General features: G+C 33.3%; 1 protein-coding gene across 4 annotated transcripts; it reads right to left on the bottom strand.

Annotated features, from left to right (window-relative positions):
• Nucleotides 1-281: 281 nt before the first annotated feature.
• On the bottom strand, nucleotides 282-6,828 carry LOC110912903 (pentatricopeptide repeat-containing protein At1g71210, mitochondrial). Of its 4 annotated transcripts, XM_022157733.2 has the most exons (5): nucleotides 6,601-6,828; nucleotides 6,182-6,413; nucleotides 5,472-5,548; nucleotides 2,091-4,864; nucleotides 282-632 (listed from the first exon to the last, which is right to left on the bottom strand). In XM_022157733.2, exon 4 carries the CDS (start codon nucleotides 4,795-4,797, stop codon nucleotides 2,122-2,124), a length of 2,676 nt encoding a protein of 891 aa, XP_022013425.1. In that variant the 5' UTR covers nucleotides 4,798-4,864; nucleotides 5,472-5,548; nucleotides 6,182-6,413; nucleotides 6,601-6,828; the 3' UTR covers nucleotides 282-632; nucleotides 2,091-2,121. The 4 variants fall into 4 exon arrangements, with proteins under 4 accessions (XP_022013425.1, XP_022013424.1, XP_022013426.1 ...); XM_022157732.2 differs by lacking the exon at nucleotides 5,472-5,548; XM_022157734.2 differs by lacking the exon at nucleotides 5,472-5,548 and having other exon boundaries at nucleotides 6,182-6,410.
• Between the last annotated feature and the right edge of the window lie 5,379 nt (nucleotides 6,829-12,207).

The following is a 12,207-nucleotide window of genomic DNA, read 5'->3' as shown; positions in this document are numbered from 1 at the left end:
AACAATTGTTGTTTCTGAAACTAGTAGTTTTACTCTTGGCAGCAGTTGTACATTCCCCTTTAACGATAGCTGCAGTTTTGACCAGCAATCTTATTGCCCTCATCAGCCGTTTCATACTCAACGAGGAGTGGCCGAGTAAGGCACACTCTCCACCCTTATTGTTATATACATATATATTTTTTTTCAGATAAGTAACTTCAAAATATTGATCAAAGCAGCTTATGTTACTGGCCATTTAAAAAATCAATCCCAAACAACTTAAAAAATTAAGACACAATAAGTAGGTAGATACAATTTTATTAAGCAATCTTAAAACAAATATCCTCTGGAAATGATTACACAGGCGTCAGTAAAACATAATGTAAGTAGACTGAACCAAAAAAATCACAGTTGACTTTTCATTATAGTCAACCCATGTTCCGATATGAAGAATTTAGATCTTTGAAAACACAAAAATATGGTGTAATTTAAGGTTTACATGCTCATGTATCAATGACGCCAGTTGACCTTTTGTCAAACTATTAAATTCCTAATCGAATTCTCTTCTCGCATTGGTGTTACTCAGGTTTCAGGTACCCGTTTGTCTTTGAAAAGCGCGTGCATATAGATAACAATTTTTGGTCCCCAAGTAACTGCAAAAAGAAACATGTCAAGAATGCTTACAGTGTAAATAGACATTAATAATGTCTTCCAAACCTTAGCAAAATGAAGGCTTCAAATGCACAAAACAATATCAGTTCCATTTCAATCAATTCTAGACCTGGCAAACGGGTCGGGTTGGGTCGGGTCATGGGCCAAAACGGGTTCGGGTCAAAACGGGTCAATTAAAAAAAAGGTTGTTTTGGTTCGGGTCAAAATGGGTTCGGGTCGGAACGGGTTCGGGCCGGAACGGGTTTCGGGTCGGGTTAGTTAAAAAAATGTTTTTTCAAAAGAGATTGTACATCAAGGGGCAATTTTTTGACCCATCATTTGTTAAAAGGACTTACGACTTACACTTCATTTGTGTCGTTAAAAGTATTAGGTGAGGTCGGCCCAATTATCTAAAATATATCTCATTCCTATTTATTTGCATGGAACCCGAATATATTACTATGCAATAAAGTCTGTATCTCATCATTTATGTCATAAGGCGACCCATAACAAAAAAAAAAAAAACAGTAACATAATATCGAAGAACAATAAGCGGTTGTATCACTTAGGAAAATTCTGCACTTTGCTGTGATACTTCTGCAGATAAAAACATTTTAAAAAATACTCATTTTCAATTCCTCATTTAGGCTTTTTTAACAGTTTTGATTGGGTTTAAGATGAACAAAAAGCAAGTCAATATTAATAAGGTTGCAATATTATTCATAGGGCTGTACTGTGTAGTAATTTAATCATTTAAACATCATGAAGTTTATGACCTTTTAAACTTTTATCTACTCAAAATACTTCAAATCGAATTTACCAACAAACTTAAAGACAAACTAGAGAACATTTGATGAAAATTGATTAAAAAAACACTTTTGTTTTCATTCAACAAACAGTTGGTGCACAAGGGTTTTCCGAGGAAAAAAATAGAGGGAGCATATTTTTAGAGATTATACCAACAAATTGAGGAAAAAAGTAGAGCACATTTTTTAAATGAGATCGATGTAAAGCTTGAAGAAATTAGACCAAAAAGTTTAGCTCTAGGGTTAGAGAGGAGATCGATGTAGAAGAAGATTATGGCTCAGAGACATCGGTAAAGTGTTTAGATGCGATTTCCATAATTTTAGATGCAATCGAGAACAGAGATGATTTCAGTCTTCACTCTTCAGATGCAATTCAAGGACCCCTTCAACCCAGTTTCACCCGTTTATTTTTTTCTCTTGACCCGTTCTTGCCTTTTCATCAGTTGATTTTGACCCATCAAAATTAAACACTAAAACCAAAACAGCCCAGGAAATTGTTATTATGACCCAAAATGAGATTAATGGGTTAATTTTGCCAGGCCTAATCAATTCCATCTAATATTATTAATTTGATATTTAAATAAATGAAAGATCAAACATGAATAAATTATAGGCTACAATAAAAAAAAAAAAAAAAAAAAAAAACTTTTGTACCTTTTATCCGTTTCTGCAATTATGCTCGTCTTTAAAGCAACAACTTTGTAGACTCGCTTGGTTGATACCCTCTACGTAACATCTCCTCGACCCAAATTTCAGAATCGGTTTTCCGACCATTTCTATAAAATCCATGCACCATAGTTTCATACGTCCACTGATTCGGTTCATACCCCTTTTGCCATATCTTTTGAAACAACTTAGAAGCGTCATCCACTTGTTTAATACATAGTTTCCTTAAGATCATATTATAAGAGTATACATCAAGTGAAAAACAGTTTCTCACTACTTGTTCCAAGTCATCGGGATCCAAGTCTTCTCTAAAACGCTCGGAAAACAAACCAATAAGCTCCCCAAGTCTCCAAATCGGAGATGACTCAGCCGACTCAGGTGAGTCAAACGGGGGGCTCGAGTCAACCCATGTCTCATATAACTCTGGATCCTTTATTGAACATAAAAGCAAATTGTTACCAATGAATGATGAAAGGGGTCGGCCCACACCAAGCATATCGTTGACTAGAGGCACGATTTTTTCATACTTTTTATGTTTGCATAAAGCGTAAATAAGTTCTTCGTAACACTCGAGACTCGGTCTTACACTTTTCTTCTCCATCTCTCTAACTTCTGAAAACACTCCCAACGCAAGTCCGGGCTTGTTTGACTTGCAAAGACCGACAACCATCGCGTTGAATATTTTCCTGCTTAGTTTCCTTGTCTTTATGATATCATAATACAAATTTAGCGCCTCGGATACTTTATCACCTGCTAGACAACTTCTCAACAATAAAAGGTCTGACCTCATATTCGGTTTAATCCCGCTTCGTTTCATCATCTCGTAAATTTGTCTTGCGAGGTCGGGTTTCTTAGCACGACCGACTCCTTCAATGAAAATATTAAAAACGTCACAATCGAGTTCGCGAAGAGATAACTGCATTTCCAACAACTTTTGGAATTGTTTCTCGGGATTCTCCATCTCACATACGCTTTTTATAACCAATGTGAATAACCTACGGGACGGTGTGTGACCTTTTTCTTGCATTTCAATTAGTAGTTTCGTGGCAATATCTCCCCGATTCGACTTAATAAACCCGTTTATCAAGCTACTATAAGCATATCCGGATGTAACTTTATTAAGCCGATTAAGCTCCCCGTGTATAAAAAACCCATCCTCCACCCTACCGGTCCTACAAAGGGCGTTAATGTAATTTTCATGAACTCTATCGCTTAAAACAATATTGTTCTCTAACGCTACAAGAAACAACTCATTCATCATGTCTAACTTTTCCAGCTTGCATAAAGCATCAGCGAGGATCGAAAACGTCATTTTTCCCGGAAAATACCCTTGCTCGAGCGAATTCTTTAAGACGCGGTACGCATCGACAACACTTCCGTCACCGCAAAGAGTGTTCATTAAATAATTAAGAGTCATACTACTTAACGATAACCCGATATCCCCTCGTGAATCATATAGTCTAAGTGCAACGTCAACCAATCCCGCCTTGCAAAAAAAGCACAAAACGATATTCATGGTTAGCTCATCTGGGGGTACATTGTTTTCCCGCATCTCGATTATTAGATCACACACTTCCTCAAGACGGTTTTCTCTCAAAAGCCGTAATATCAATGTGTTGTAACGGAAAACATCCGGGACGTAGCGAACAGCAAATTCCGGGTTGTTTGTCTTCTGCAAGAATTCCATAGCTCCATCTAACTTTCGGGCCCGCACAAGCTCTCGAATCCATATATCGTAGACGTGAAATTCCCCAAACTCATCCACCAGTTTCCCAGCTTTATCAAACTGATCGTTTTTACATAAACCGTCAACAAGAGCACCAACTATGCGGCCACCGGTTTTTAACTTGGCCCCACTGTCTATCACCCCACGAAGATACACTTCTGCTTTATCAAACTCCTTTTTCTTGCAAAAACCCTTAACCAATATCGTATGAGTCACGTCTGATTCAAACCCACGCATCTTAATCTGTTTCGCAATCGACTCAACTCCATCGAAACAATTCTCCTCTACCAACCCGTTTAAAAGCACGTGATACGCAAAATCATCTAAATCAACACCCTGGTAACGCATTCGGCCAAACAGATGGAGCGCTATCTCGGGTTTTCCCGCCACAGCATAACCCATCACCAAAATGTTATGATAGCTCGTCTTATGAGTGCCGCGATGCTTAGCATAGTTATCCAAATAATCCAACATCAACGACATTAACTTCGCTTTCGAAAGAATCTTGAAAATGGCGTTAAACGTAGCGCGGGTGTGGTGAAACCCAGGTTGGCGACCCGCCCAATCGAAGAACTTTAAGCAAGACAAAACATCTTTCCCGTAATATAACACATCAAGAACGAGTGATTCCGTAAGACGAAGATTAAGCCGTGATAATGCTACGTCAGCTGCCTCACGCTGTGAAACAAAATCTTCAGTTTCAGTGACGTTGGTTTGAGATGATAATATTTCAAGTATACGGTCGAGAAAAGGATTGCCTCTAGACTTGAACCATTCTTGGAATGTTACGACCACATCCTGTGCGTGTAATTTCTTGACGGGTAATGAATAGGATGATGAATATATTGGATTTAAAAGAACGCCATTGGTTGCTGCTATCGTTGAATAGCTGAAGAGGGCATCATTGCTACTGAGAGGAGATAAAAGAGCCCTGATGGAAGTTTGCTTCAGGTATCTTAGCCTTACCATAATTTGTAATCTTGACTTGTTGAAAGCTACTGTGTCAACATTGCAGCTTCAGGCTATTATGCATCGCCTAGTAAAATAAAAAAACAACAAATTGCAATTGTTAGACACGAATTTGTAAGATAAAATTAACAACTGTTGGCTGATTTTACACAGAAAACTACTAAACATTACAAGTGGAGCCAAATACAGGCCGGTGAATTTGAAGTTGTAAAAATCTAATGCATCAATTTAAATTGTTCAATTATCAAGTCAATTCATAAATGAAACTCATATCATCTATTTTTCATTATTCTAATTTGAGTTACACTTTCACTATATATATATATATATCAGCAGTTAACATAGATGAAGAACATAATGCAGCAACAAAAAGAAATGGAGGGTAAGATTAGACCTGGAAAATGGGTCGGGTCATGGGTCAAAACGGGTCAATTATAATAAAGGGTTGTTTTGGTTCGGGTCGAAACGGGTCTGGGTCAGAACAGGTTTTGGGTCGGGTCGGGTCAGTTTTTTTTTTTTAACAATATAACTTTGGTGATCAAACTTGACACGTTAACTATTATTAAAAAAAATAAAACTTCTGAACAAAAAGTGATTCGAGCCGACCCCATCTATTGTAACTTGTACCAAAAAATTACTCATTTTGACCCATTACCCGATCCACTTAAACTTACAGTATCACTGGTGCCAAGACTGATTGCCAAATCCCGCCCTCGCCAGTGACAGCAAGAATATGAGCATTTTTACTCTTCTGCAAATGTCGTACAGCAGGTTTTGTACAAAAAAACAAATTTAGTACAGCATTGCAAATTTTGTCTGCAAATTTTGTACAGCAAGACTGATTGTCTACAAAGTGTGATATATGAAACTGTATTGTGTTCTCTTGATGACTACTATACACTAATCACTTATTATGACTACTTGTTGGATCATAGAAACGACGGTATCTTCAACAACAATAAGCATTCGAAAAAAAAAAAAAACTGTTTTCGATTCCATTGTTATCTTTTCTTATTTGTGGCTTGTAAATAGGTGTCATAAAGTAACTGAAACAAATTCAAACAGAATACATAAAAACCACTAACTCATGGTGACAAAAAGCTTAAACTTTCTACCAGATTAAATAACAACTGAAACAAATGAATAATGATAATATGATCAATATATATTTATTCTATCATGCCAAAATATACGAAATAAATGAACATATTTGCAAACAATAGAGCATATCATAATCATTTACTAGTGATATAAACAGTTAATAAAACAAATAAAAATAATTATTCCAATAGTCAACCGTATAAAATCCAGACAACTATACTCAAATCATACATCAACAATAATCAGATCTATAATTTGAGCAATAACAGTAACAAATCGGTACCTTGCAAGCACGATTCTTGAAAACAATATAACCGTTTTTCCTGAGAACAAATCACTATTCTTCAATTTCACTTCACGATTCTTGCAAGCACGATTCTTGATAACAAATCGGTACCGGTGGGGGGTTTGTGGCGGAGCGGAGAACGTGGAGATTGGGGCGTCGCTGATGAATGATGATGTTCAGTGTTGTTGTTCACTAAACCTAGAGAACCCTGCTCATAATGCCTACTCTACTGTGACGAATAGCAAAACCGATGTGCATTAGGATAGAGGTGTGTGTGAACAGTAAAACACATTTTAAATTACTTTACTGTAATCAATCAAGCCAATTGTTGGATCAAACTTGAATTTGTTAAGTTTTCAAAACAAGTAACAATCTAGGAAAATAAGGAATGAAATACACAAGTAATAGAATGGTACCTGCGATTTAGGGTTCTGCGGCTGTGCGAGAGTATCAGGGATTCAGAGACAGATTAGGTCTTATCTTTTATTAGGTATAATAATACAGCAGTGGAAGCAATAGCTCAAATGTTAATAGAAAGGTGAAGTTTTCCGGCGACAAAAATGATTGGTGATTTCCGGTTACGCGTAGTCTCGGGCAATTAGGGTTAGACTGGGATTCACACGGAAGCGTGGCTTGCTTCAATTCTTACAAGTTTTTTTTTTAAGTTGTGTTTCGCGTTATACCGAAACCGATTAAATGATAATATAAAACAAACGTGATTTGAAAAATAAAGCATGTTATTTAGAAATCAAACCATTAGAACAATTTAGTTTAATAAAGCATGTTATTTAGAAAGTCAAACTATTAGAACAGTTTAGTTTATCGCTATAGCGTTTTATGATGTCAAATAAATACTTTATTTTGAGTACAATTTCGTTTTTAACAAAACTTATAACGAAATGTCGAGAGAAAAATCAAACACCACTACGTATTTAAGTTTTTAGAAAAAAGTTATAAGCGTATATTATTAAAGAAATATCAAATTAATTGATAAATTAATAGAGGTTCTAAAAAAGAAAAGAGAATTATTAAAAAATGGTAAAGGAAGTATATGGTTTTAAAAAAATAAAAAATAAAAAAATGTTATTAAAAATAAATATAATAATAAACTATTATAATATATTAAATAAAAAATAATAAAAAGCTGTCTATTATTTTAAAAATAAAGTATAATATGTTAAATAAAAAATAATAAAAAACTATCTATTATTTTAAAATAAAGTTACTATTCATTATCTTTTGTTAACTATATATACTACTTTTTTTTAATGTCGCGCGTTGCGGCGAAACCGAACAAATGATAATGTAAATCAAACGTGATTTGAATATAAAAATATTGTTTACAAAGCCAAACTATTAGCACATGTTAATTTTTAATAGGACCGTTTTATGATACGAAATAAATACTTTATTTTGAGTACAACTTCGTTTTTAACAAAACATATAATGGAATGTCGATGGAATAAATCAAGCACAACTATGTACTTAAGTTTTTAGAAAAAAATTATAAACGTAATTTATTAAAGAAGTATCAAATTAATTGATAAATTAATATATAAAAGACAAAAAAAATTATTAAAAAAATAGTAAAGGAAATATATGGTTTAAAAAAAGAAAAAAATTAAAATATGTTATTAAAAGAAAATATAATAATAAACTATTATAATGTTAAAAAATAATAATAATAAAAAGCTATATATTATTATAAAAATAAAGTTACTATTTATGGCCATTCGTTAACAATATATATATAGGGGGGGTTCATTTGAGAAGAAAATTATTGAAAGAAGAAAAAGAAGAAAGGACATATTGGTAAAATACTAATTCATTTATAACTTATCTAATTAATTTTTCTCATTTTAATTAATTAGTCAACTAATCATTAATTATCCTACATATAATTTACAAAACCTACACATATCAAAATTTACCTACATATACCTAACACATTATAGAATTTTATCCTACACACGTCGAAATTTATCCTACACACCTCGAAATATATCCTACACAACTCGTAATTTATCTACACACCTTTTAATTTATTTTACATTTTAACTTAAGTTGTTTTTTAATTTAAAAAACTATATATTTTGAAAAGGAGTTACAAATTTAAGTTAGTTAATTATTAGAGGGGAAGATTACAAATTAATGATCTATATAAAGTTTACCAATATACCCTTATATTAAAATTAAATGCAAATATTAAATGAAGTAAATTAAGTAATCTTATTGGTTGAAACTTCTTCTTTCTTCTTCTTACAAAAAAATTCTTCTCATTTGAACTCTTCACTATATATATATATATATATATATATATAATAGTTTCTTTTTGACGTCGCGCGTTGCGTCGAAACCGATGAAATGATAATGTAAAACAAACGTGATTTGAAAATAATACATGTTGTTTAAAAGTCAAACTATTAGAACGTTTTACTTTATCATCGAACTGTTTATGTAGGGCTGTTCATGAGCCGAGCCGAGTCGAGCTAGGGCAAGCTCGGGCTCGGCTTGATTATAAACTGAGCTGGCTCGACTCGGATTTAAAACCGAGTTGAAAATCTAAGCTCGGGCTCGGTTTGATTCTAAGCCGAGCTGGCTCAGCTCGGCTTGGTTTGTCTCGATTTTAAAAATAAAAATTAATACATAGCTCTCAAATCTCAATATTCTAAAATATTATTCAATACTTCAAAAGAACATATTCAAAATAAGTTCAACCTAATACATAACAAGCCAAAATCACGTTCAACAACACAAAATAAGTTTTATATTTCAAGTAAATACAATATTTGTTCATTAGCGCGACAATCAACCTTTAAATACGTCATAAATATCAAACTACAAGCCTAAATACATATAAATAATAATCGTTTTTTTGTAATATATTATATGTATATAAAAATAAAATATATTATAAGTAAAATAATTCGAGCTAAGCCAAGCTGAGCTACCAAGCGAGCCAAACCGAGCCAATTTGGCTCGTCACGAGCCGAGCCGAGCTAGGCTCACTTTTTAACCGAGCCGGCTCGGCTCACTTTCAAACCGAGCCATATCGAGCGAGCTTTTTCCGAGCTTAATCCGAGCGAGCTTCGAGCCACGAGCTTTTTGGACAACCCTAGTTTTATGATATAAAATAAATATTTTATTTTGAGTACAATTTCGTTTTTAACAAAACTTATAACGGAATGTTAAGGGAAAAATCAAGCACAAATACGTACTTAAGTTTTTAGAGAAAAAATTATAAACGTAAATTATTAAAGAAGTATCAAATTAATCGATAAATTAATATATGTTCTAAAAAAGAAAAAAGAATTATTAAAAAATGGTAAAGGAAATATACGGTTTTAAAAAAATAAAAAAAAAGAAAAATATTATTAAAAGTAAATATAATAAACTATTATAATATGTTAAATAAAAACATAAAAAAGCTATATACTATTATAAAAATAAAATTACTATTATCGTCATCCGTTAACGATATATATATATATATATATATATATAGGGGGCTGCTAGAATGAAAACCACCCCGAGTTGTAAGAATCGCGAGAACTACACCCCACGGAGCGCCATTCGCCATGATTTTTTTTACAAGTAGATGTGTGTATTATAAACACAGCCGTAAAAAATCATGGCGAACGGCGCTCCGTGGGGTGTAGTTTTGTACACCACAAGTTTGGTGTTTTTAAATTTTTTTTCTTTTTTCTTTTTTTTTTCACCAAACTTGTGGTGTAAAAAACTACACCCCACGGAGCGCCGTTCGCCATGATTTTTTATGGCTGTGTTTATAATATACACATCTACTTGTAAAAAAAATCATGGCGAACGACGCTCCGTGGGGTGTAGTTCTCGCGGTTCTTACAACTCGAGGTGGTTTTCATTCTAGCGGCTCCCTATATATATATATATATATATAATTATTATTATTTTTCTCGCGTATTCTTTTATTTTAGATAAAGTGATTCTAAAGCGTTATATTGTCACTAGTAAAAGAGGTGTAGAAAATCGAATTAACTAATTCTTAACCAAATTAACCGATAAAACTCAACCCAAAAGACCGAACCAAATCCAAATCCAGTGGATCGGTTAATATTTTTTTGAAAACCGAAAGTAGTGAGTCGGTTATCCTTATCGATGTTTTCATATCCGCCTTAATCAAACTGAACTGACATATAATATAACCTTTGTCGGATTTGGACTTTTCAAAACTATTTTAGTATTTGATGTTTTTGGTTGAACGTTTGTTTAGTTATATGGGTTATATCATATCACTTTCGTTGAACGTTTGTTTAAATTTATAAATTATATCATATCGTTTTGTTTATATATTCGATAATAACCGGTAAATATACAATAGATTATATGTATTTTTTATGCAATGAAATATATACATAGAAATGTATAATAACAATTTATTCCATGGATACAAACTTGGAGCCCAAACTTTCAAACCCAAATAACATATAATTATATTATTTTGAGTTACTTTTAGCTAGCCCAAATTCATAGTTAATCGACCCACTACAACCATCAAAATCAAATAACCGAAACCGCCATAACTGGTAGGGTATGGTTATGGTTATTTATTTATTATTTTTTTTGAACGGCTAACTGCTTTCCACGTGTAAACCCACCCTTTCGGAGCTATGTCCAAAGGCCGACTACTCGACCACTGCTAGAAAGCGTAGCACACCCCTGACGCGCGGGAACCCCGTGGAATGGGTAAACCCTCGCCCCCTGTTGGACTCGAACCCGGGTTGAATCCCGAGCCGAGCCTTCACCCGGATGGTTATTTATTAACCGATATCTCAGTTATGATTACTAGTAGGAAACCCGCGCGATGCGGCGATGGTGACAATTTACTATACGATACTCGTTTTCTGTTAGTTTATCAAATCTCTTAGGATGATTTGTATAGTACGTCTATTAGTTTCTTATACGTAACATCGGTATAGTCTATCTATGTCATAAGTATTATAAATCTCAATAATCAATCAACAAAGTGCTTTGTTGAATGTTCGTAAAAGGTGTAAAACATTAAGATGGTGTTTTCGATACACACAAATAGTCTTTTGTATGTTGCTTAATGGAGGTTAAAAAGCATAAATTTGCACATATTCTACTAAAAATTAGAACTCCATTACATTTTAAAAATCATGTTATCTGGCAATAAATTCTATTCACTTTTGAAAAACAAAGATACACCATCAATATCAAGAACTATAATTATATAAATACCATATGGGAAGTACCGGCTATGTGATGGTTATGGTGTATTGGTCAACTGAGTGTAATTTTTAAACATGAATTTAACTCTAAGATTGACTTAACAACTTAATTGTTCAGTTTAAGAAAACAATATCAAACACAATATTATAACATAGAATACAATTAAGTATCTTCAAAAAAACAAAATAGATAAAAAGGACAGGTAAGATAGAAAGTACGGTTGACATTCATCAAAATTTCTCCACCCTCCCATAGCAAGTGACTTAAACATGTAAATGTCTTAAAAGGCAACGTTGCAACCGCTTCAATTTGTAGCTATAAAGTAGAAAAAAATAATTTCGATTAACTTTTTTTCTTCCTAAAAATATGCTTAGTCCATGTTTTTTAAGAAAAAATAAACTAAAATTCATAACTAAACACAAAATTAGGGTTTATTTAATTAAACGGATCAAGATTGCTTGTATACTATAAAGTTAAAGTAACTATTATAGTGGCAAATTGGCAATGACGACAATTATCAAAGTTATGTAATTTGTTGTTACACGCACTTGTAATGTATAGAAGTAGATTACTTCATCATCCAATGAAATATACACAAGGACTCTCATGCTTATTTTGAGTGGTTTTTTGCCTCAAGTTCCAACCTTTTCAAATTTAAACAATACGAATCAGGAAGATTGACAAAGATTTTACTAATGTTTGAAGAGAACTTGACATGTTTAGTAGCCACCATATATTTCTCTAATTCTGGTAATAATTTTATCGGAAGTCCCATCTTCCTTGCAGCCACTCTT

The sequence above is a fragment of the Helianthus annuus genome, chromosome 15 (assembly GCF_002127325.2).
Source record: "Helianthus annuus cultivar XRQ/B chromosome 15, HanXRQr2.0-SUNRISE, whole genome shotgun sequence".
Lineage (NCBI taxonomy): Eukaryota > Viridiplantae > Streptophyta > Magnoliopsida > Asterales > Asteraceae > Helianthus > Helianthus annuus.
The sequence above is the reverse complement of the archived record's forward strand: the minus strand, read 5'-3'. Positions and strand labels throughout refer to the sequence as shown.